The 21,118-nt window shown below is 39.5% G+C and overlaps 2 protein-coding genes across 13 annotated transcripts in view; one reads left to right on the top strand and one right to left on the bottom strand.

Annotated features, from left to right (window-relative positions):
• Positions 1–21,118, bottom strand: part of CASK (calcium/calmodulin dependent serine protein kinase) — a 405,070-nt gene that overhangs the window by 155,650 nt on the left and 228,302 nt on the right. The gene's annotated exons all lie outside the window — the stretch shown is intronic.
• On the top strand, positions 11,564–20,534 carry GPR34 (G protein-coupled receptor 34). 3 transcript variants are annotated; one of them, XM_050776191.1, is made up of 3 exons: positions 11,564–11,671; positions 12,329–12,421; positions 18,816–20,534. In XM_050776191.1, the coding sequence occupies exon 3, from the start codon at positions 18,895–18,897 to the stop codon at positions 20,038–20,040; it is 1,146 nt and encodes a 381-aa protein (XP_050632148.1). In that variant the 5' UTR covers positions 11,564–11,671; positions 12,329–12,421; positions 18,816–18,894; the 3' UTR covers positions 20,041–20,534. The 3 variants fall into 3 exon arrangements, with proteins under 3 accessions (XP_050632148.1, XP_050632149.1, XP_050632150.1); XM_050776192.1 differs by having other exon boundaries at positions 11,570–11,671; positions 12,332–12,421; XM_050776193.1 differs by lacking the exons at positions 11,564–11,671; positions 12,329–12,421 and adding an exon at positions 13,734–13,836.

Raw genomic sequence — 21,118 nt, forward strand, 5'->3', positions numbered from 1 at the left:
TAAAAATACAAAAAATTAGCCGGGTGTGGTGGTGGGCACTTGTAGTCCCAGCTACTCGGGAGGCTGAGGCAGGAGAATGGCGTGAACCCGGGAGGTGGAGCTTGCAGTGAGCCGAGATCGTGCCACTGCACTCCAGCCTGGGCGACAGAGTGAGACTCCATCTCAAAACAAACAAACAAACAAACAAACAAAAAACACAAAAAACCCCCCCAAAACCCATAATATCATTATTAAGTCCAAAAAAATGAGTAATACTTCTTTAGTATCATCTAATACCCAGTCCACATTCAGTTTTCCTTGACTGTCTCAAAAATGTCTTTTCTCTACCAGTAACTTGAAGAAGTAGAAGAGACTAAAAAAAGAAGAAAAGTCTTATTACGGTTGGTTAGTTCTACACAGGATCCAAGGTCTATACATTGCATTTGATGACTATGTCTTGTGAGTGTCTCTTACTCTGTAACAGATCCCCTTCCTTATGCTTTTTTTTTCAATGTTCATGCCATTGATTTGTTAAGATACTAGGTAATTTTTCCTGTGGAATCCCCCACAATCTGTACTTGGCTAATGGTACCACATGGTATTATTTAATGTTCTTTACTCTCCTGTATTTCCTGTAAATTTGTAGTTAGATCTAGAATCTTGATTAGATTCAGATTCAATTTTAGTTTTATGCACTAATACTTCACAGGTGATCTATCGTATTGCATCAGGAAGAACATAGAACCTGGCTATCCTACTTTTAGTGACAGGATTGAGCAGTGGGTTCAGGTGTTGCAAGATTCACCATCAACTTTTCACTTAGTGATGTGAGTGGATGTTGATGCCTAGACCCATAATTAGAGGTTCCAAGATGGAGGTTTTCTTCAACATTTTGTTATGAAAACTATCAAACATATAGAAAATAGAAAGAATTATATTGTAAAGAGTCACCTAGATTCTACAATTAAATATTGTTACATTTGCTTTATCAGATGTCTATCTCTTTATCCTTCTATCCATCTTACTTTTTACTACATCTTAGCACACATATCATTGAAATGTAATATTTGTTTAAAATTATGCCTCTACTTAAAAAAAAAAAAAGCCAGGTTTGGTGGTGTGCACCTGTGGTCCCAGTAAGTTGGGAGGCTGAGGAAGGAGGATCATTGGAGCCTGGGAGCTTAAGATTGCAGTGAACTGCAGTTGTGCCACTGCACCCCTGCCTGGGTGACAGCAAGACCCTGTCTCTTAAAACTTCTATAAAAAGTTAAAAAAAAGTAAAGTTATGTTTAAGGTAAAAAATGTATATACTGTGAAATGCACAAAAGCGTACCATTAGGGTTTTGATGAACTGCATACATTTGTGTAACCCAAATCCCTAAAAAAATTCATTATCCCACAAACCTCCCTCTCTCATCCCCTTCCCATTCAATCTCTGCTGCCATCTCCCCCAGTGCAAACCACTACTCTGATATTTTTTCACCATAGGTTTGTTTTGCCTATATTAGAACTTGATAGACACAAAACCATAAGTATGTATTCTTTTATGTAAGGCTTCTATCATTCAGCATGTTCTGAGATTCATCCACTTTGTTGTGATCAGTAGTTCATTTCTTTTTACTATTGCATAAGTATTCCATTGTACGAATATATCAGTTTGTCCATTCTCCTGTTGACAGACATTTGGGCTATTTCTAGTTTTTGGATATTACGAATAAAGCTGTTATAATTTATTTCCAGAATACCAAGTTAGTTTCTAGGCAACCTCCAAAGGTGACTGATCAGGTTTTTCCTTTTTTTTTTTTTTATGAACTTATAGATTTTTATATATTTAATGTGTTTTAATCAATTGCTGCCTTTACAAATTTTTGTGCTCAAATTGTCCCATTTTAGGCCAGTGGGAGCCCTTTTAAGTCAGTTCTTTTGTATTTTTGTAAGACTCCAGGAGTCTGATAACTTCCTTGCTTTCAGTCACAGGAGGATGTTCCAGGCTTGTCATGTCCATTTCTTGCCCAGATCTGGAATCAGCCATTTCTCTTAAGTAGCCCTGTTTCTTTTTAGTGCGAAAAAGGATTTAAATCCATGATGTGGGCTGGGCGCGGTGTCTCATGCCTGTAATCCCAGCACTTTGGGAGGCCGAGGCGGGTGGATAACTTGAGGTCAGGAGTTCAAGACCAGGCCGGCCAACCTTGTCCCTACTAAAAATACAAAAATTAGCTAGGCGTGGTGGCACACGTGTGTAATTCCAGCTACTAGAGAGGCTGAGGCAGTAGCTTCACTTGAACTCAGTGAGCTAAGATCACGCCACTGCACTCCAGCCTGGGTGACAGAGCAAGATCTTGTCCCCCCCCCCCCCCCCCAAAAAAAAAAAATTGGCTGGGTGCAGTGGATCATGCCTGTAATCCCAGCACTTTGGGAGGTCGAGGTGGGTGGATCACGAGGTCAAGAGATCGAGACCATCCTGGCCAACATGGTGAAACCTGGTCTCTAGTAAAAATACAAAAATTAGCTGGTGTGGTGGCATGCACCTGTAGTCCCAGCTACTCGGGAGGCTGAGGCAGGAGAATCACTTGAACCCGGGAGGCGGAGGTTGCAGTGAGCCAAGATCGCGCCACTGCACTCCAGCCTGGTGACAGAGCGAGACTCTGTCTCAAAATAATAATAAAAATAAACATAAAATAAAAAATATAAATAAATCCATGATATGGGTACTAGGCATATTATTTTTACTGGGTTATTATTACTTTGGCTCTTCAGTGGACAGTGCTGAAAAAAGAATGCATTTTTTTAGGAGAAAAATAAACCATGCCGGGTGCAGTGGCTCACGTCTGTAATCTCAGCAATTTGGGAGGCTGAGGTGGGAGGATCACCTGAGGTTGGGAGTTCAAAACCAGCCTGACCAACATGGAGAAACCCCGTCTCTACTAAAAAAACAAAATTAGCTGGGTGTGGTGGTGCATGCCTGTAATCCCAGCTACTCAGGAGGCTGAGGCAGGAGAATTCCTTGAATCCGGGAGGCAGAGGTTGTGGTGAGCCAAGATCATGCCATTGCACTCTAGCTTGGGCAACAAGAGCGAAACTCTGTCTCAACAAATAAATAAATAAATAAATAAATAAATAAATAAATAAATCAACCAACCAACCAACCAACCAACTACAAGTTCATACTGGTATTTCTTCCTATTCAATTATAGCATTTTTACTTTAATTCTTTGATTTGGCAAGTACAGTTGACCATTGAACATGGGTTTGAACTGTGTGGGTCCACTTACACATGGATTGTTTTCAATAAAATATATTGAATTTTTTTTTGGAGATTCGTAACAATTTGAAAAAAAACTCGTGGACCAACCATGTTGCCTAGAACTATTTTAAAAAATAAGAAAAAGGTGAAGGATGACTTCTGGAATAAAAAATTAAGAAAAAGCTGTATCATAAATGCATAAAATACATTTAGATACTAATTTATTATTTAGTACCATAAAAAGGTACACAAATCTATTATAAAGAGTTAAAATGTATCAAAGCTTACACCTACACAGACTGTAAATGGTGCCATTCACAGTCAAATGTGAACAAATGCAAAGATGCAATATTAAATCATAACCATAAAATTAACTGTAGTACGTATTATACTACTGTAATAATTTCACAGCTCCCTCCTATTGCTATTGCAGTGAGCTCAAGTCTTGCAAGTATTCACCTAATATGTTGTGTGATGCTACTTATCTCTGCTTGAGCAGTTCATCTCTCCAATAAATTGCATATCACAGTAAAAGTGATCTCACAGTTCTCACATTATTTTCATTGTGTTTAGTGCAATACCCTAAACCATAGGATCCATACAAAGTGCCACTGGTGATACTAGAAGTGCTCCTAAGAAACAGAGGAAAGTCATGACATTACAAGAAAAGGTAGGCTGCAGCTGAGGTCAGGAGTTCCAGACCAGCCTGGCCAACATGATGAAACCCCATCTCTACTAAAAGTATAAAAATTAGCCGGGCATGGTGGCAGGTGCCTGTAAATCCCAGCTACTCAGTAGGCTGAGGTGGGAGAACTGCTTGAACCTGGGAGGCGGAGGTTGCAGTGAGCCGAGATCGCACCACTGCACTCCAGCCTGGGTGATAAGAGTGAGACTCCATCTCAAAAAAAAAAAAAAAAAAAAAGAAAAGAAAAAAAGAAAAAGCTGAATTGCTTGATATGTACTGTAGACTGAGGTCTGCAACTGCAATTGGCTGCCATCTCAAGATAAATGAATCCAACATAAGGACCATTGTAATAAAAAAAAAAAAAAGGAAATTCATGAAGCTGCTCCTGCAGCTACACCAGTAGGTGCTAAAATCTTGCACTTTTTGTGAAATACCTTTTTAAGTAGTACTGAAAATGCAGCTTTTATGTGGGTGCAGGATTGATATAAGAAAGGTATATCTATAGATTCTAACATAATTTGAGAAAAAGCGAAATAGCAACTTAAAGCAAAAAGAAGGTGAAGGGGTCAGGTGTGGTGGCTCATGCCTATAATCCCAGTACTTTGAGAGGCTGCAGTGGGCAGATTACTTGAGTCGAGGACTTTGAGACCAGCATGGGCAGCATGGCGAAACCTTATCTCTACTACAAACACAAAAATTAGCCCAGCATGGTAGCGCGTGCCTGTAGTTCCAGCTACTCAGGAGGCTGAGGCGGGAAAATTGCTTAAACCCAAGAGGCTGACACTACACTCTAGCCTGGGCGACAGAACAAGACTGTCTCAGGAAAAAAAAAAAAAAGTGAAGGATCTAAAAGCTGGAGAATGCAATGATGGCAAAAGACGGTTTGATAATTTTTTTTTTTTTTTTTTAAGAGACAGGGTCTCACTCTGTCACCCAGGCTGGAGTGCAGTGGTGCAATCATAGCTTACTGTAGCCTTGAACTCCTGGGCTCAAGCGATCCTCCTGCCTCAGTCACCACAGAAGCTGGCACTACAGGTGTGTGCCACCATGCCTAGCTAATTAAAAACTTTTTTTTTTTTTTTTTTGGGTAGAGTGTCTCATTATGTTGCCCAAGGTCATCTCAAACTCCTGGCCTCAAGTGAGGCAGATAGGCTGACTCTACTGTTTTGTGCAAATGCAGCTGGAATTATATCAGGACTATGCTTATTAGAGTTAGCGTATCCCTTCCTGCCTTAAATCTTGGTGCTTGCTTCTGTTCCTTATTAATATATATCTTTTGTGGCATTTTTCCCCCCCAGAATAGGGCACTTTTCATCCATATTAACAGCCTGTTCAGGCAGATATTGTTCCTCTTCAATAATTTTCTGAATGGCATCTGAGAACTCATCTGCTGCCTCTTTGTTGACAAAAACGGATCCTCCTGTTATGTTGACATTATTTAATTTTAATTTATTTTCACAGGTGGGGGTCTCACTCTGTTGCCCAGGCTGGAGCACAGTGGCTATTCACAGGCACAATCCCACTACTGATCAGCACAGGAGTTTTGACCTGCTCCGCTGACAACCTGGGCCAGTTCACACTCCTCCTTAAGCAAGTTGGTGGTACCCCCCTCCTGGGAGATCATATTGATGCCAAACTTCATGTGGACACCTGATTGGGATAATGCACCACATCCCAGAACTCCTGGGCTCAAGCGAACCTCTTGCCTCAGATTCCTGATTAGCTGGGACTACAGGCATGTGCCACTGTATCCTGACATCTTGACTTTTTTTTTTTTTTTGAGACGGAGTCTTGCTCTGTTGCCCAGGCTGGAGTGCAGTGGCGCAATCTCGGCTCACTGCAAGCTCCGCCTCCCGGGTTTACGCCATTCTCCTGCCACAGTCACCCGAGTAGCTTGGACTACAGGCGCCCGCCACCATGCCCGGCTAATTTTTTTGTATTTTTTGTAGAGACGGGGTTTCACCATGTTAGCCAGGATGGTCTCGATCTCCTGGCCTCGTGATCCTCCCGCCTCGGCTTCCAAAGTGCTGGGATGACAGGCTTGAGCCACCGTGCCTGGCCCGACATCTTGACATTTTTAAAGCCAAACCTCTTTCTATAATTATCAAACCGGCTGGGAGTGGTGGCTCATGCCTATGACCCCAGTGCTTTGGAAGGTCGAGGTGGGAGGATCACTTGAGGCTCCCTTGATGCATGTAACACAAAATATGTGTTAATCAACTATGTTATTGGTAAAGCTTCCGGGAGTAGTTAAGTTTTGGGGGAGTCAAAAGTTATGCATGGATTTTCAACTGTGCAGGGATCAGTACCCCTAACCCCCATGTTGTTCAAGGGTCAACTGTAATCTTGGTACCTAATGATACTAACATAATTACTCATTTGCTTTGTGCTTCAGAATGTGTGTGTGTGTGTGTGAGTTTTAAAATAATAGTAATACCTACATTATCAATAACACCACCACTGAAGGCTGTTTAAGATTTTGTGGTTCTTTTTGTCCTTAAGATATATCCCACTAGATATGCCCGGTCAAAATACCCTTTTACTACTGAGTAAAGTAAGAATCCATGAGTCTATGCTGATGTAAATAAATAAACAAATAAATGAATGGGGAAGGAGGAAAAGTTTTAAGTAGAAAATCAAATGTAGAAGAAATGCTGGAATCTGGCAGTTTTCAATATCATAACTGATTCAGGTAAGAATCATCAAGGATGCTAACTTGTGGGTGAAAATTTGAAGAGTGGTAAGATATTTATGTAATCTCTAAATATCTCCCTACAGGATACTTATTAATTACAAATGGGAAACTAGTAATTTTACAGGGGAGAAACCCAGCAGAAACTAGCAAAGTTAACACTACTTCTAATGGGACTGATTGATAGCATGTGCTTCCTGATATGATGCATTGAGAACTTGGCAACACTGCTGTGGTATTCCTGCCAAAGTACATAACCAGATCTAATCATGAAGGAACACTGGGCAAACCCAAAGAGGGACATTCTAGAAAGTAACTGGCCTATATTCTTCAAATACAGTTCCAGGTTAAAGTGATTAAAGGAGACTGAAAAGATAGATCTTGTTTTTAATATATATATATTTTTGAGACAGGGTCTCACTCTGTCACCCAGGCTGGAGTGCAGTGGCATGATCTCTGCTCACTGCAACCTCCACCTCCTGAGTTCAAGCGATTCTCGTGCCTCAGCCTCCCAAGTAGCTGGGGTTACAGGAGTGCGCCACCATGCCGGACTAATTTTTTTTGCATTTTTGGTAGAGACAGCGTTTTGGCATGTTGACCAGGCTGGTCTCGAACTCCTGGCCTCAAGTGATCTGCCCGCCTCATCCTCCGAAAGTGCTGGGATTACAGGTGTGACCCACTGTGCCCGGTTTGTTTTTATTTGTTAGAAAGGTATTACTAGGACAACTGATGAAATTGAAACAAGGTCTGTAGAATACATAATGATATTAGGTCAATATAAATTATCTAATTTTGATAACTGTACTGCAGCTATGTAAAAGAATTCCTTATTTTTAGGAAATATGTAAATGGATAAGAGTGAGAGATTGAGAAGGATTAAACAAATGAAAAAAAAATGTTAACATAGAGAATCTGAGTAAAAGGTATCTAGAATCCTCATACTTGTTCTCATAACTTTTCTGTAAGTCTAAAATTATGTAAAAACAAAACAAAAACCCCTACCCTATTTTAAAGTTACTAAAAATAGTAACTATTTTAAAGTTACTAAAAATAACTCCTTGTGGTTATGCTTTCACTTTGCAATAGAGCAAAGTTCTTTTGTTTTCATTAGATTTTGCCTTAATTTGGTGTTTTAATTATATAAAACATGTACATACGTTCTAAAGTACAAACTGTAAAACATACTATTCAGAGAGGTCTAGCTTTTGCACTCTTCCCCCACTCCCAATCTTTTCTTCACCACTGGTAACTATTTTTATTAGTTTTCAGTTTATCCTTCAATTTTTTAAAAATAAGAAAATACGCACAAATATTCAAAATTTCCACATAACAATATATTCTATAGGTAATTCCATTGCAGTACCTAGAGCTTTTTTGTGGAGGTTTTTAAATTTTTAATTTTATTTATTTTGAGACAGGGTCTCACTATGTCGCCCAGGCTGGAGTGCAGTGGCACGATCATGGCTCACTGCAGCCTCCAACTCCTGGGGCTTAAGCCAACCTCTTGCCTCAGCCTCCTGAGTAGCTGGGACTACAGGTACGTGCCACCACACCCGGCTAATTTTTGTGGTTTTTTGTAAAGATAGGGTTTCGCCATGTTGCCCAGGCTAGTCTCGAACTCCTGAGCTCAAGGGATCTGCCCACCTCAGCTGGCCAAAGTGCTGGGATTACAAGCATGAAACACTGTGCCCGGCTTTTGTTTCTTAAAGAGAGACATTTGTATATACTAGCAGAGGTGGACACTGGAAGACAATAAAGTTCTCTTCCGAGTGCTTCTATTTTCTTGGTGAAATAAAAAGCGGTCACCAGGTGGGAGTGAGGAAGGAGGGGGGTTCCTGGCAGTCTGAGAAGAGTACAGGTGTGAAAAAGTATTTTCAAGGAATAGGAGAATGAACTGATTAAACAGTGGTCCTCAAACCTTAGCATCAGAATCACACAGGTTGCTGAGCCCCATCCCCAGAATTTCTGGCTCACAGGTCTGGGATGAGGTCAGGAATATGCATTTTTTTCTTTTTTTTTTTTTTGAGATGGAGTCTCGATCTGTCACCCAGGCTGGTGTGCAACAGTGCGATCTCAGCTCACTGCAACTTCTGCCTCCCAGGTTCAAGCGATTCTCCTGCCTCAGCCTCCTGAGTAACTGGGATTACAGGCGCGTGCCGCCACACCCGGCTAATTTTTGTATTTTTAGTAGAGACGGGGTTGCACCATGTTGGTCAGGCTGGTCTTGAACTCCTGACCTGAGGTGATCTGCCCACCTTGGCCTCCCAAAGTGCTGGGATTATAGGCATGAGCCACTACACTCAGCCTTTTTTTTTTTTTCTTTTCTTTTTTTTTTTTTTAGGGACAAGGTTTTGCTATGTTGCCCAGGCTAGACTCAAACTCTTAGGCTCAAGTACTCCTCCCATCTCAGCCTCCCAAATAGCTGGAACTACAGGCGTGCGCCACCATGCCCAGCTAAGAACATACATTTCTAACAAGCTTCTGAGTGATGTTGATGCAACTCGTTTGGGACCTGTTTTGAGAACCACTGGACTAAGGAAATACACCAGGATTGTTGGCAGCCCAGGGGCCCACTTGAGGTTTGTAGTCATGAATTTGAAGCGAGACCAATCAGCATCATTGAATGTTTGTATCCAGCAGTCTTCATTTTAGATGGCAAGGTTCAGGCCTGGAGTAGGTGGTGAGCTGAATTTAACCGGGGTTGGGATTTAAAGAGAACGGTGATATCAGTAATAGATGGCACCAAACAAGCGTATACATTTATTCTTTTCTACTTCTATCTTTATATAAATAAATACCTTACAATCTCAACAAGAGAAAGAGGAAGCGTGAAGGGAAAAGGACATATCGAAAATGAGCTAAGAACACAGAGACAAACCAGAAAATCCAGAATGAACAGGAAAAAGCATATATAAAGAAATAGCTAGAAAAAGATTATACTCAAATTTGGTGGTAGCTGTGTTGACTCACATTGAGGAGAAAATGTGGTCACAATATGAGGAAACTGAAGATTAAAACAATTAGTATTTTGAAAAGGGTTGGCTTAGGTGTAGGAAAATAATATAGAAAAAAATATATTCATACTAGATTATATGAAATAGAATGCACATAGGTAAATGCCTATTTAGTCATTAAAAAATTCCTGATAGGATCTTGAAGAGATATATGCATACTCATGCTCACTGCAGCATTATTCACATTAGTCAAGAGGTGGAAGCAACCAAAAACTCCATCAACAGATGAATGCATAAGGAAAATGTGGTGCATATACAGTGGAATATAATGCAGTTTGATAAAAGAAGGAAATCCTGTAACATGCTGCAACACAGATGAACCTCGAGGATATGACACTAAGTGAAATAAACCTGTCACAAAAGGACAAATACTGTGTGATTCCACTCATATGAAGTATCCAAAATAGTCAAAATCAATGAAACACAAATCATGATTGTAAGGGCAGTGGAAGAGGAGAGAAATAGTTTAGTGGCAAAGGGTTTTAGTTGTGCAAGACGAAAAACTTCTAGAAACTGTTGCACAACAATGTGAATATACTTAACACTATTGAATTGTACACTTAAAAATGGTTAAGATGGGGCTGGGCACGATGGCTCATGCCTGTAATCACAGCACTTTGGGAGGCTGATGTGGGTGGATCATTTGAGGTCAGGAGTTCGAGACTAGCCTGACCAACATGGCAAAACCCCGTCTCTATTAAAAATACAAAAATTAGCCAGGGATGGTGGTGCATGTCTGTAATCCCAGCTACTCAGGAGGCTGAGGCAGAAGAATAGCTGGAACCTAGGAGGCAGAGGTTGCAGTGAGCTGAGATCGTGCCACTGTACTCCAGCCTGGGCGACAAGAGCGAAACTCCGTCTCAAAAAAAAAAAAAGGTTAAGATGGTAAATCTAACGTTACATATTGTACCACAATAAAAGAAAATCCTGCCAGACCAATACAGTAACCACCTTCCTTCTCAGAGGTTCTGAGGGGAAGTAAGAGCTACAAAACATTTTTATTCTAGCAATTTAAAAATATCCTGTCCCATATATCATATTTACAACAAACAAAAAGCTCTGGAGAATATAATGTTCAGAAGAGTGTACCCAGAAATAATTAGAATGTTAGATACAGCCCAATGAGTCAAATATTTAGTGTAAACAAAGCCGCAGGACAACACTTATGGGGAGAATGAAAACTAACTCTTCTTCATTTCAAATGGCAACAAAAAAAGGGAAATAACACTAAACTGCACGGCCAGCAGTTACATAGATGGACAGATAGTGGTTAAATTTTGGACTAGCATCAAAACCAAAACTGCAGAATCCCATCATTATTTTGCTTAAAATACAGGTGATGTTTTAATTTGCTTGGAGAGTTTATCATAGTGATAAAAAGGGGAGACCACCATTAGAAATCTCATCTAGTCCTAATAACACAAGACTGTTTTAGCAAAGGTCTTAAAGGAATACATGGAAATATGCTAAAATAATGTACAAATGAAGTAAAACTTAAAAAAGAGTAAAATAATTCATCACTAATGTTATTATAATTCAATAAAGGAATGCCACTTTATCTGAATAACTTAATTTATAAAACAAATCCAAAAAGAAATAGAAATTCAGTGCTTGTGCTTTGAAAGTCCATATAGCATATTATGTATCATTTCTTACAAAAAATAGAAAATACATATTTCTGCTTAGAATTTATAAAGCTTTTAAATTTTGGGTGGGGGAGGGAAACTTTCCACAGTTATCAAGTTGGAAGGTATTTATAAAAAAGATATAAATAATTTCCTAAAGTTCAGTGTTGCTTGAGCTTAAAGTTGTTCCATGGTGGCAGGGCTTTTTAATATTTTCAAAAGGAATCTGAGAGTTGTCATAATGAAAAAAGAAACAAAAAAAAGAAGGGGAAAAAAAAAACCCTGCCACCACATGTGAACATAAAAAAGAAGAGAACCCCAACCAATTGCACCACGACCGGATGGAAGAGCCCAGCTGACACAACCAAGACGAGTCTCAGTGTCTAGGGAAGCTTAGGGTTCAGCTCCTTTTACTTCAGGCGAACCTGAACTGTGAGTATTGATTTCAGCTCTATAAATGAACCTTTATTTCAGCTAAAATTTGATTATCTGAACATTCAAAGTGAAACGTGATTCATGGTGATAAGGCTACTGTAATGTCAGCAGTTCTTTGCTTTTAGAACTACTGAGTAAATTGCTTGAATGACGCCTCTGCCTTGATTTCAAATGAGACTGCCTTTTTAGTTATTTTAAGTACTTTAAGACATTCAAGGTATTTAAGCTCCTACTGTCAATATAGTCACATTGTTGATACTGCATTTGGATACTGCCATCAAGATTTGCACATCTACTTGCATGAATTAAAAGTTATTTTCATATGCAATACATTTTATTTCTAATGTATTATATATTATAACTTATTGACTTTATTAAGTTATGCTGTCTCCCTATTTTCTATTACTGTCTTTTCTTTATTATATTATTACTACTTTATAGTTTTACCAAACCATATAACATTTAAGTTTGGTGTTTCAGAAGTAAATAAGGTGAATATTAGATAAGAGAGAAAGCAAAATATGCTTTAGTTCAAATAATAATTTTTAAAAATGTGTTTTTTATGGACACAGTTAAATTTGTAACAAAACCTAACACATTACTAATAGTATTATTTCTAAAGTAATATGTTTTCAATTTTCATTTTGTATACAGCAGTTAATGCAATTTTGAAGCATGCCCTGAATAGATTCAGTCATTATCAAGTCAAACTAAAAACGGTGAAAGGTTGCGACTATTACCAAATAGGTATGTATTTCAACATAGCAATGTGATATTTTCGCAAACATACCCAAAATGCATTTTAAAAGCTTCTGCTCATCTGGAGTCACAGTGGAATCTGTTGGGTCCTGCCCTCTGGGTCCAGTACTCCTACATGAGCCAGTTGAAAAAAAAACTGCAGGAGTAGGTGGTGGTGCGAGGGTACAATGCGCTAAACTATGTTTTTGAACTTGTGAATAGGATTTGCCACATAACAACATTTAAAAAACATTATCCACTATTACAAAACTATTGTGACCACTTCAATATAGCACATGGGTCACAAGCAATGTCCACTGGGAAATTAATCCCCTATGTAAACACAGTGGTTTGTTTCTTATCTTCACAAGCAATTCTTAACATATCAAACAAGTAAATTTAAAAGTATCAATAAATAGCCTTATATAGTGAATGACATTGTAATGTACGAACCAACTTCAAAGGAGAAAAAAAAAACCAGTCACCAAGTTTAAAACAGAATCTAATTGTGATTTTTAATTAAAAAAAATTTTTTTTTTTGAGACAGACTCTCGTTCTGTTGCCCAGGCTAGAGTGCAGTGGCATGCACAGCTCACCGCAGCCTCTGTCTCCCGGGTTCAAGCAATTCTCCAGCCTTAGCCTGCGGAGTAGCTGGGACTACAGGTGCGTGCCACCACGCCCTGCTAATTTTTTTTTTTTTGGTATTGTTAGTAGAGGCGGGGTTTCGCTATGTTGGCCAGGCTGGTCTTGAATTCCTGGCCTCCAGTGATTTGCCTGCCTCGGCCTCCCAAAGTGCTGGAATTACAGGAATGAGCCACTGTGCCCAGCCAATTTTTTTTTTTTAATATTCTTTTCTTATTTTTTTGAGACAAGGTCTTACTCTGTCACCCAGGCTGAAGCACAGTGGAGTGATCTTGGATCACTGCAACCTCTGCTTCCCAGGCTCAAGCGATCCTCCCACCTCAGGCTCTTGAGTAGCTGGGAGTAGCTGGGACTACAGGCACACGTCACCATACCCAGCTAATTTTTATATTTTTTGTAGAGACAGGGTTTCACCATCTTGCCCAGGCTGGTCTAGAACTCTTGAACTCAAGTGATCCTCCTGCTTCAGCCTCCCAAAGTGCTGGGATCACAGGCATGAACCATGGTGCCCAGCTGTCAATTTGTGAATCAATAATTGTATGCAAGCTGTCTAAAACATGGTTGTAAATGATGGCCACTATTATAATGTAAACAAATGCATTGGCTTTGCTTCATTCTCTTTAAACTGAAGACTAAAGCAAAACCAGAAACGCTTACTGACAGACCATCCAACTATTACTTATTTTACTTGCAGATTAGAGCTGAGGCAAATGGTTTCAGGATATGTGCTTTGTGCTAACAGCTTTCTGGAGACATCCTGATTATGGCTATCGGGTCTAGAAGTAAGTTTAAAAAGATATGCTTTGCGGGTAGTGGCAATCATTCTGATGAATGATTTGTGATTCTGTAAACTCTAGATTTACTTCCTTATAATAATGGACATAGCAAATAAGAAGATTAACACCCTTTGTAAAGAAGTAAAGCCAGATGGCATAATCTGTTCTTAAAATTGTTAAAGTGTATGTTAAAGGAATCATGCCAAAATACTGCTGATAGAACTCAATATTAATCAAGAAAATGCTGATCTTATGTGAAAAGGAGTGAGGTTTGGTGAAAAGCATCATGGGCTCTAAAAGTCAGATCTGAGTCCCACCTTGGGCACTGTCATTTAAGAATTGTGTGGCTTGCCAGGTGCGGTGGCTCATGCCTGTAATCCCAGCACTTTAGGAGGCAGAGGCGGGTGGATCATGAGGTCAGGAGTTCAAGACCAGCCTGGCCAACACAGTGAAACTCCGTCTCTACTAAAAATACAAAAATTAGCTGGGTGTGGTGGCACATGCCTGTAGTCCCAGCTACTTGGGAGGCTGAGGCAGGAGAATTGCTTGAACCCAGGAGGCGGAGGTTGCAGTGAGCTGAGACCATGCCATTTGAACTCCAGCCTGGGTGACAGAGTGAGACTCCATCTAAAAAAAAAAAAAAAGAGTTGTGTGGCCAAGAGTAAAGATCATAACCTCTTGAACTTTCTTTCTTTCTTCCTTTTTTTTTTATTTTAGAGACAGGTTCTTGCTATGTTGCCTTGGCTGGCAGGCTGGTCTTGAACTCCTGGTCTTAAGTGATCCTCCAGCCTCAGCCTCCCAAAGTGTTGGGATTACAGGCGTGAGCCACTGTACCTGGTCAACCTCTTGATCTTTCGTTACCTCTTTTGTGATACCTACCTCATAGAGTATTGCAAGGATTATGCAAAGGAAGTAACATAAATGGGTTTAACACAATGTCTGGTACACAGAAAGTACTAAATAAATATTAGTTAATGGTTTGGCCATCTAGCTTAAGGGTTCAATTCTGACTGCACATTAAAATCCCCTGAGGAGCTTTTAAAGGAAACCAGTGCCTGAAACCCATTCCAGACCAATTAAATCAGAGTATCTGGGGAAGGAGCCAAGCACTGGTATCTTTAAAAAGCCCTCAAGAGGATTCTAATATGTAGCCAGGATTGAGAACCACTGATAATCCCTTCTACAAAGACTCCAATTGGTGGTAGTCTCAAAAATCTCCAGTGGTAAGATCCTTATATTGCCTCCCAAGAGAGATCATTTCATTAGAAAAAAATGATTTCCTTAAAAGGAGGCAACATCTGTCTCTGCAATTTCTATCATTGGTTCTTGTTTTGCTTTGCAAAGACACATATAACAAAGTGAAACCCTTTTCTCTATGGCTTTGTAAAGCATTCTCATCTTCAAGGTAAGGTGCCTATTTCCTTCAATTTGCTTCTATGACATGATTTGAGTTCTTCTCTCCATTTTGTCCATGGCCTTTTCTAAGTGTACTGCTGTGGATCAAACACTACATTAAAGGGGAGATCCTACCAGCTTGGGATGGAAGCAGTTTAGTAGTAACAATTTTCATTTCAGACACCACATATCTAGGAATTCAATAAAAGATGGGTTTTTCGTTGCCACCACACTACGCTACTGATAGAGCAATTGCAATTGTGTTTGTTAATGCAGCTAAAGCTCTTCCTGTACTTGTAAAGCTGCTTTTAATATCCACATGTAGAGCTTCATATGTATTTCTAATAAATTCCCTCTTTGATTTAGTATTATTTATTGTGCTAAGCATTAGGTACAGAGAGCCAAACAAAATTGATTTGGTTCTTAATCCTAATGGAACTTAAAATCTAGCATGAGAGAAGAAAAAAATCCAAAATAACTACTTACAGGTGAGTTTTCATGTCATTTCAGCTACTTGAGCTCTCAAAATCACATCACTTCCTGTGCCTCAATTCCCTGAACCTATGAGACCTCCCTAGATAACCACACAATATAGGTGGTCCCTCTACAGACACCCATTTCCTGGTAATGCAGGTTGCATTATTAGTTTCATTTTTGGCAGCCTGACATTCTTTCTAGATTGCCCTTTCCTTTTAGAATCTTAGATCACAGGCTGGGCATGGTGGCTTACACCTATAATCCCAGCACTTTGGGAGGCCAAAGCGGGAGGATCACCTGAGGTCAGGAGTTCAAGACCAGCCTGGCCAACATGGTGAAACCCCATCTCTACTAAAAATACGAAAATTAGCCGGGCATGGTGGTGGGCGCCTGTAATCCCAGCTACTAGGGAGGCTGAGGCAGGAGAATCGCTTGAACCCAGGAGGCAGAGGTTGCAGTGAGCTGAGATCGCGCCATTGCACTCTAGCCTGGGTGACAAGAGCAAAACTCTGTCTCAAAAACAAAACAAAACAAAACAAAACAAAACAAATCAAATCAAACAAACAAAAAAACCAGAATCTAAGATCACAAGAAACACGCCTATATCTTTCTATAAACTTTCTGAAATTTGTCTTCCTGAAGTTGAGACATGACAGACTAGACCCAGTCCTTCCCTGCTCCCTTCCTTTCTCCCTCCACCTTCCTGAATTCTGGAAACAGGCTCTTACCAGGGATTACATAACTTCCTCTTCACCAGCCAGTTCCTCTTCTGTGGAATCAATGCTCCCCAACTTTACAACATTTTAAACCTTAATGTTACCCTCTACAAAAATGCTTTGTTTTTAATCAAATTATGGGTAGAGCTTTAAGAAAGGCTATTTTTCTCTGTGTATAAGATCAAATCAGGGACTTAATTTATGTAATTCAAATCCACTTTACATGGTAGCAGTCAGGGTTTGAATGTCCACCTCTCCAAAATGTTTACTAATAGGGTCTCTGTCTTATTCACCTTCCTTTCCCACACAGTACTTAGCCAAGTGTGAGATATTTACTAAAATGAGATTAATCAAGAGGTGTTTATTAAAGCTAACTTTTATTAAGCAATCACTATGTGCCAGGATTAAGTTCTTCTTATGCATTTTTCATTTTCACAAATGAGAAAACTAAGGCATAGAAAAGATTAAGTTATTTGCCCTTGGTCACAAGTTAGTTGGGTCTGATTTTGAAAACCTTGCTCTGGGCATCTTTATGTTAACCCTGCTAAGTGGCTGCTGTAGAGAAATAGGGCAGTCACTCTAAGAGAGAAATGTGATGAGACCTCCAGAAACGCTTTCTTTACTTGTTGTGACCAGCTCTTAGACTAAGCTCTTCACAGCAGTCATTGGGCCAATAATAAGTAGCTTTGCAAATATTCTCTGCTGCCACAAACAAGTAGAATTCAAACACCATCTCTTCGAAGGTTCTAGCAAGTCTCAAATTATTGAACCCAGGGCACATTTAAGCTTTGGTCAGGTTACTTTCTTTTTTTTTTTTTTTTTTTTTGAGACGGAGTCTTACTCTGTCGCCCAGGCTGGAGTGCAGTGGCCGGATCTCAGCTCACTGCAAGCTCCGCCTCCCGGGTTTATGCCATTCTCCTGCCTCAGCCTCCCGAGTGGCTGGGACTATAGGCGCCCGCCACCTCGCCCGGCTAGTTTTTTGTATTTTTTAGTAGAGACGGGGTTTCACTGTGTTAGTCAGGATGGTCTCGATCTCCTGACCTCGTGATCCGCACGTCTCGGCCTCCCAAAGTGCTGGGATTACAGGCTTGAGCCACCGCCCCCGGCTGGTCAGGTTACTTTCAAAATCTTAGATTGCACATGCTGTTTCCCATCTACGTTATCACTCTATGCTTCTAGGTTAGGAGTGGCTAACCAGCAGCTGCCAGCTGACTTGGTTTTGTTTGGTTACTTTTTTCTCCTGTCCACTGATACAAGAGTCTGTGTAACCTTGCAGGTGCTGTGTTCTCTTAGTCTATTATGTTAATTGCATGCCCTAAGATCCCTACCTTGGTCTCAGGCTGAAAAGAAATTTAGGATCCTCTTCTTTATTCCCACTTATAGAATGAGACCGCCACAGTAAGTCACACGCCATGTAGCAATACATGTCAAAATGAATGAATGCCACATACGAGGGAAAAAGTCAAGGCAGGAAGTGGTTCTGAAGCTGGGCAGGGCCAGCAGTGGGCCCAGCTCTCTTATGGTTGTACATACCTTTAGAGAAACGGATGCTCATCTTTGAGAAATATGAGCTGTCGGCCGGGCACGGTGGCTCAAGCCTGTAATCCCAGCACCTTGGGAGGCCAAGACGGGCGGATCACGAGGTCAGGAGATCGAGACCAGCCTGGCTAACACGGTGAAACCCCGTCTCTACTAAAAAATACAAAAAACTAGCCGGGCGCGGTGGCGGGCGCCTGTAGTCCCGGCTACTGGGGAGGCTGAGGCAGGAGAATGGCGTAAACCCGGGAGGCGGAGCTTGCAGTAAGCTGAGATCTGGCCACTGCACTCCAGCCTGGGTGACAGAGCGAGACTCCGTCTCAAAAAAAAAGAAAAAAGAGAAATATGAGCTGTCATTTCTCTTCACTAGCATCTCTATTCCCATAAGAACTTCCCTAAGAGAAGATGATTTCATAAATTGGGTTGTTTTAATATAATACATGAAACAGACTTTGAATGTAGGCCATAGCCACAGGAAAGGTTAGAGCATGAAACTCTATGAGATACCACACTATGTGCTGCTTGTTTAATGATACAATAATGTTACTAGATGAAGTAGGATAAAAGTAAAGTTTCTCACAATGTCTGAAAATAAATCATTTATTACTTACTCTGTCTTTTTTTTTTTTTTTTTTTTTAAAGAGATGGGGTCTTGTTCTGTTGCCAGGCTGGAGTACAGTGGCACAATTATAGCTCACTACAGCCTTGAACTACTGGATTCAAGCAATCCTCCTGCTGTAGCCTCCCGAGTAGCTAGGACCATAGGCGTGTGCTGGGAGGCCCAGCCTATTATTTATACTTTTAGTTAAAGTAACTATTATTAAAATAGCAAATGACTCAATGTTTGGCATTCTGTTGTAGGAAAAATCTGAAGACATGAGAACTACACATGAGGAATATGTCATTTAGCACTTTCACTTTTTGATCTCCACAGAAGACAATGAGAAGTCACACCATAACAATGATGACAACTTCAGTCAGCAGCTGGCCTTACTCCTCCCACAGAATGCGCTTTATAACCAGTCATAGCGACCAACCGCCACAAAACTTCTCAGGAACACCAAATGTTACTACCTGTCCCATGGATGAAAAATTACTATCTACTGTGTTAACAACATCTTACTCTGTTATTTTCATTGTGGGACTGGTTGGGAACATAATCGCCCTCTATGTATTTCTGGGTATTCACCGCAAAAGAAATTCCATTCAAATTTATCTACTTAATGTAGTCATTGCAGACCTCCTACTCATCTTCTGCCTCCCTTTCCGAATAATGTATCACATTAACCAAAACAAGTGGACACTAGGTGTGATTCTGTGCAAGGTTGTGGGAACACTATTTTATATGAACATGTACATTAGCATTATTTTGCTTGGATTCATCAGTTTGGATCGCTATATAAAAATTAATCGGTCTATACAGCAACGGAAGGCAATAACAACCAAACAAAGTATTTATGTCTGTTGTATAGTATGGATGCTTGCTCTTGGTGGATTCCTAACTATGATTATTTTAACACTTAAGAAAGGGGGGCATAATTCCACAATGTGTTTCCATTATAGAGATAAGCATAATGCAAAAGGAGAAGCCATTTTTAACTTCATTCTTGTGGTAATGTTCTGGCTAATTTTCTTACTAATAATCCTTTCATATATTAAGATTGGGAAGAATCTATTGAGGATTTCTAAAAGGAGGTCAAAATTTCCTAATTCTGGTAAATATGCCACTACAGCCCGGAACTCCTTTATTGTACTTATCATTTTTACTATATGTTTTGTTCCCTATCATGCCTTTCGATTCATCTACATTTCTTCACAGCTAAATGTATCGTCTTGCTACTGGAAAGAAATTGTTCACAAAACCAATGAGATCATGCTGGTTCTCTCATCTTTCAATAGTTGCTTAGATCCAGTCATGTATTTCCTGATGTCCAGTAACATTCGCAAAATAATGTGCCAACTTCTTTTTAGACGATTTCAAGGTGAACCAAGTAGGAGTGAAAGCACTTCAGAATTTAAACCAGGATACTCCCTGCATGATACATCTGTGGCAGCAAAAATACACTCTAGTTCTAAAAGTACCTGAGGTAAACATACTAAAATGAATTATATAATACAGCCTCTTAATTCTTTGAAGAACTAAAAAAATTAGGAAACAAAGTTCTAGCATTTACAAAAGTCAGATCTCAAAGCTGTGCTTGTAACTGTGATATTTCATTTGCTTAACTGTAAACCATTTCAAGGTACTATCTTTTAAATCTCTATGTAAAATCTTTTCAAAATACATTTTTAAGCTAATACTCTTAACATAGATTATGAAGTTAGTGAAATTTATGACTTTAACAGCAAAATAATTAAAGTGCCATCGTTTCTCATGTCACTAAAGTAGTTATTAAAATCAAGCACTTGATACTAATTTAAAGTGTGTTTAAAAGTAAATGATTTGGGAACTGACAATGTGTCAGAAAATATATGTTCACTTATCATTTTAAAATCTTGTATAATTTGCCACTGTGTTCATTTATGCCTAAATCTCTATAATAGATGAGAAGATAATAAAATCCTAATTAAAAAATGAGATCACCCACTATCTATCACTGCTTAGATAAAAAGGGAAAGAATTTAAATACTGTACAGTAAAAATTAACAGATAAGCTAACGATTCAAAAGCCTAGCAATAGGTCTTAAAAACCACACCTTACTTAAAACAGGTTTATAAACAATAGGGTCATTTCAGACACACTTTGATACAGTAACATTGAACATGCCTATTCTGTGATCCAGCAAGTCATCTACAAGGTATACATCTTACGGAATCACTCAGATATGTACACAAGAAACATGTAATGATGCTCAGTGAACTACCATTCATAATATGAAACAATTGGAAATAAGTATATATCAGCAAAGGCATGGAGAAGTGAACTGGTTTACTTACAAAATGGAATATGATATAGCACTGCAATGAAATGAACTACATTCACATGTATCAACACGAGTATATCTCATATATAATGTTGAGTAAAAAAACCCCGCAAAATTGCAAAAGGGTATGTACTGCATGAAATCATTAACGTAAAATATAAAAACATAAAACAATACCACATTCTTTTTTTTTTTTTTTTGAGACAGAGTTTTGCTCTTACTGCCCAGGCTGGAGTGCA

Source organism: Macaca thibetana, chromosome X (assembly GCF_024542745.1).
Source record: "Macaca thibetana thibetana isolate TM-01 chromosome X, ASM2454274v1, whole genome shotgun sequence".
Lineage (NCBI taxonomy): Eukaryota > Metazoa > Chordata > Mammalia > Primates > Cercopithecidae > Macaca > Macaca thibetana.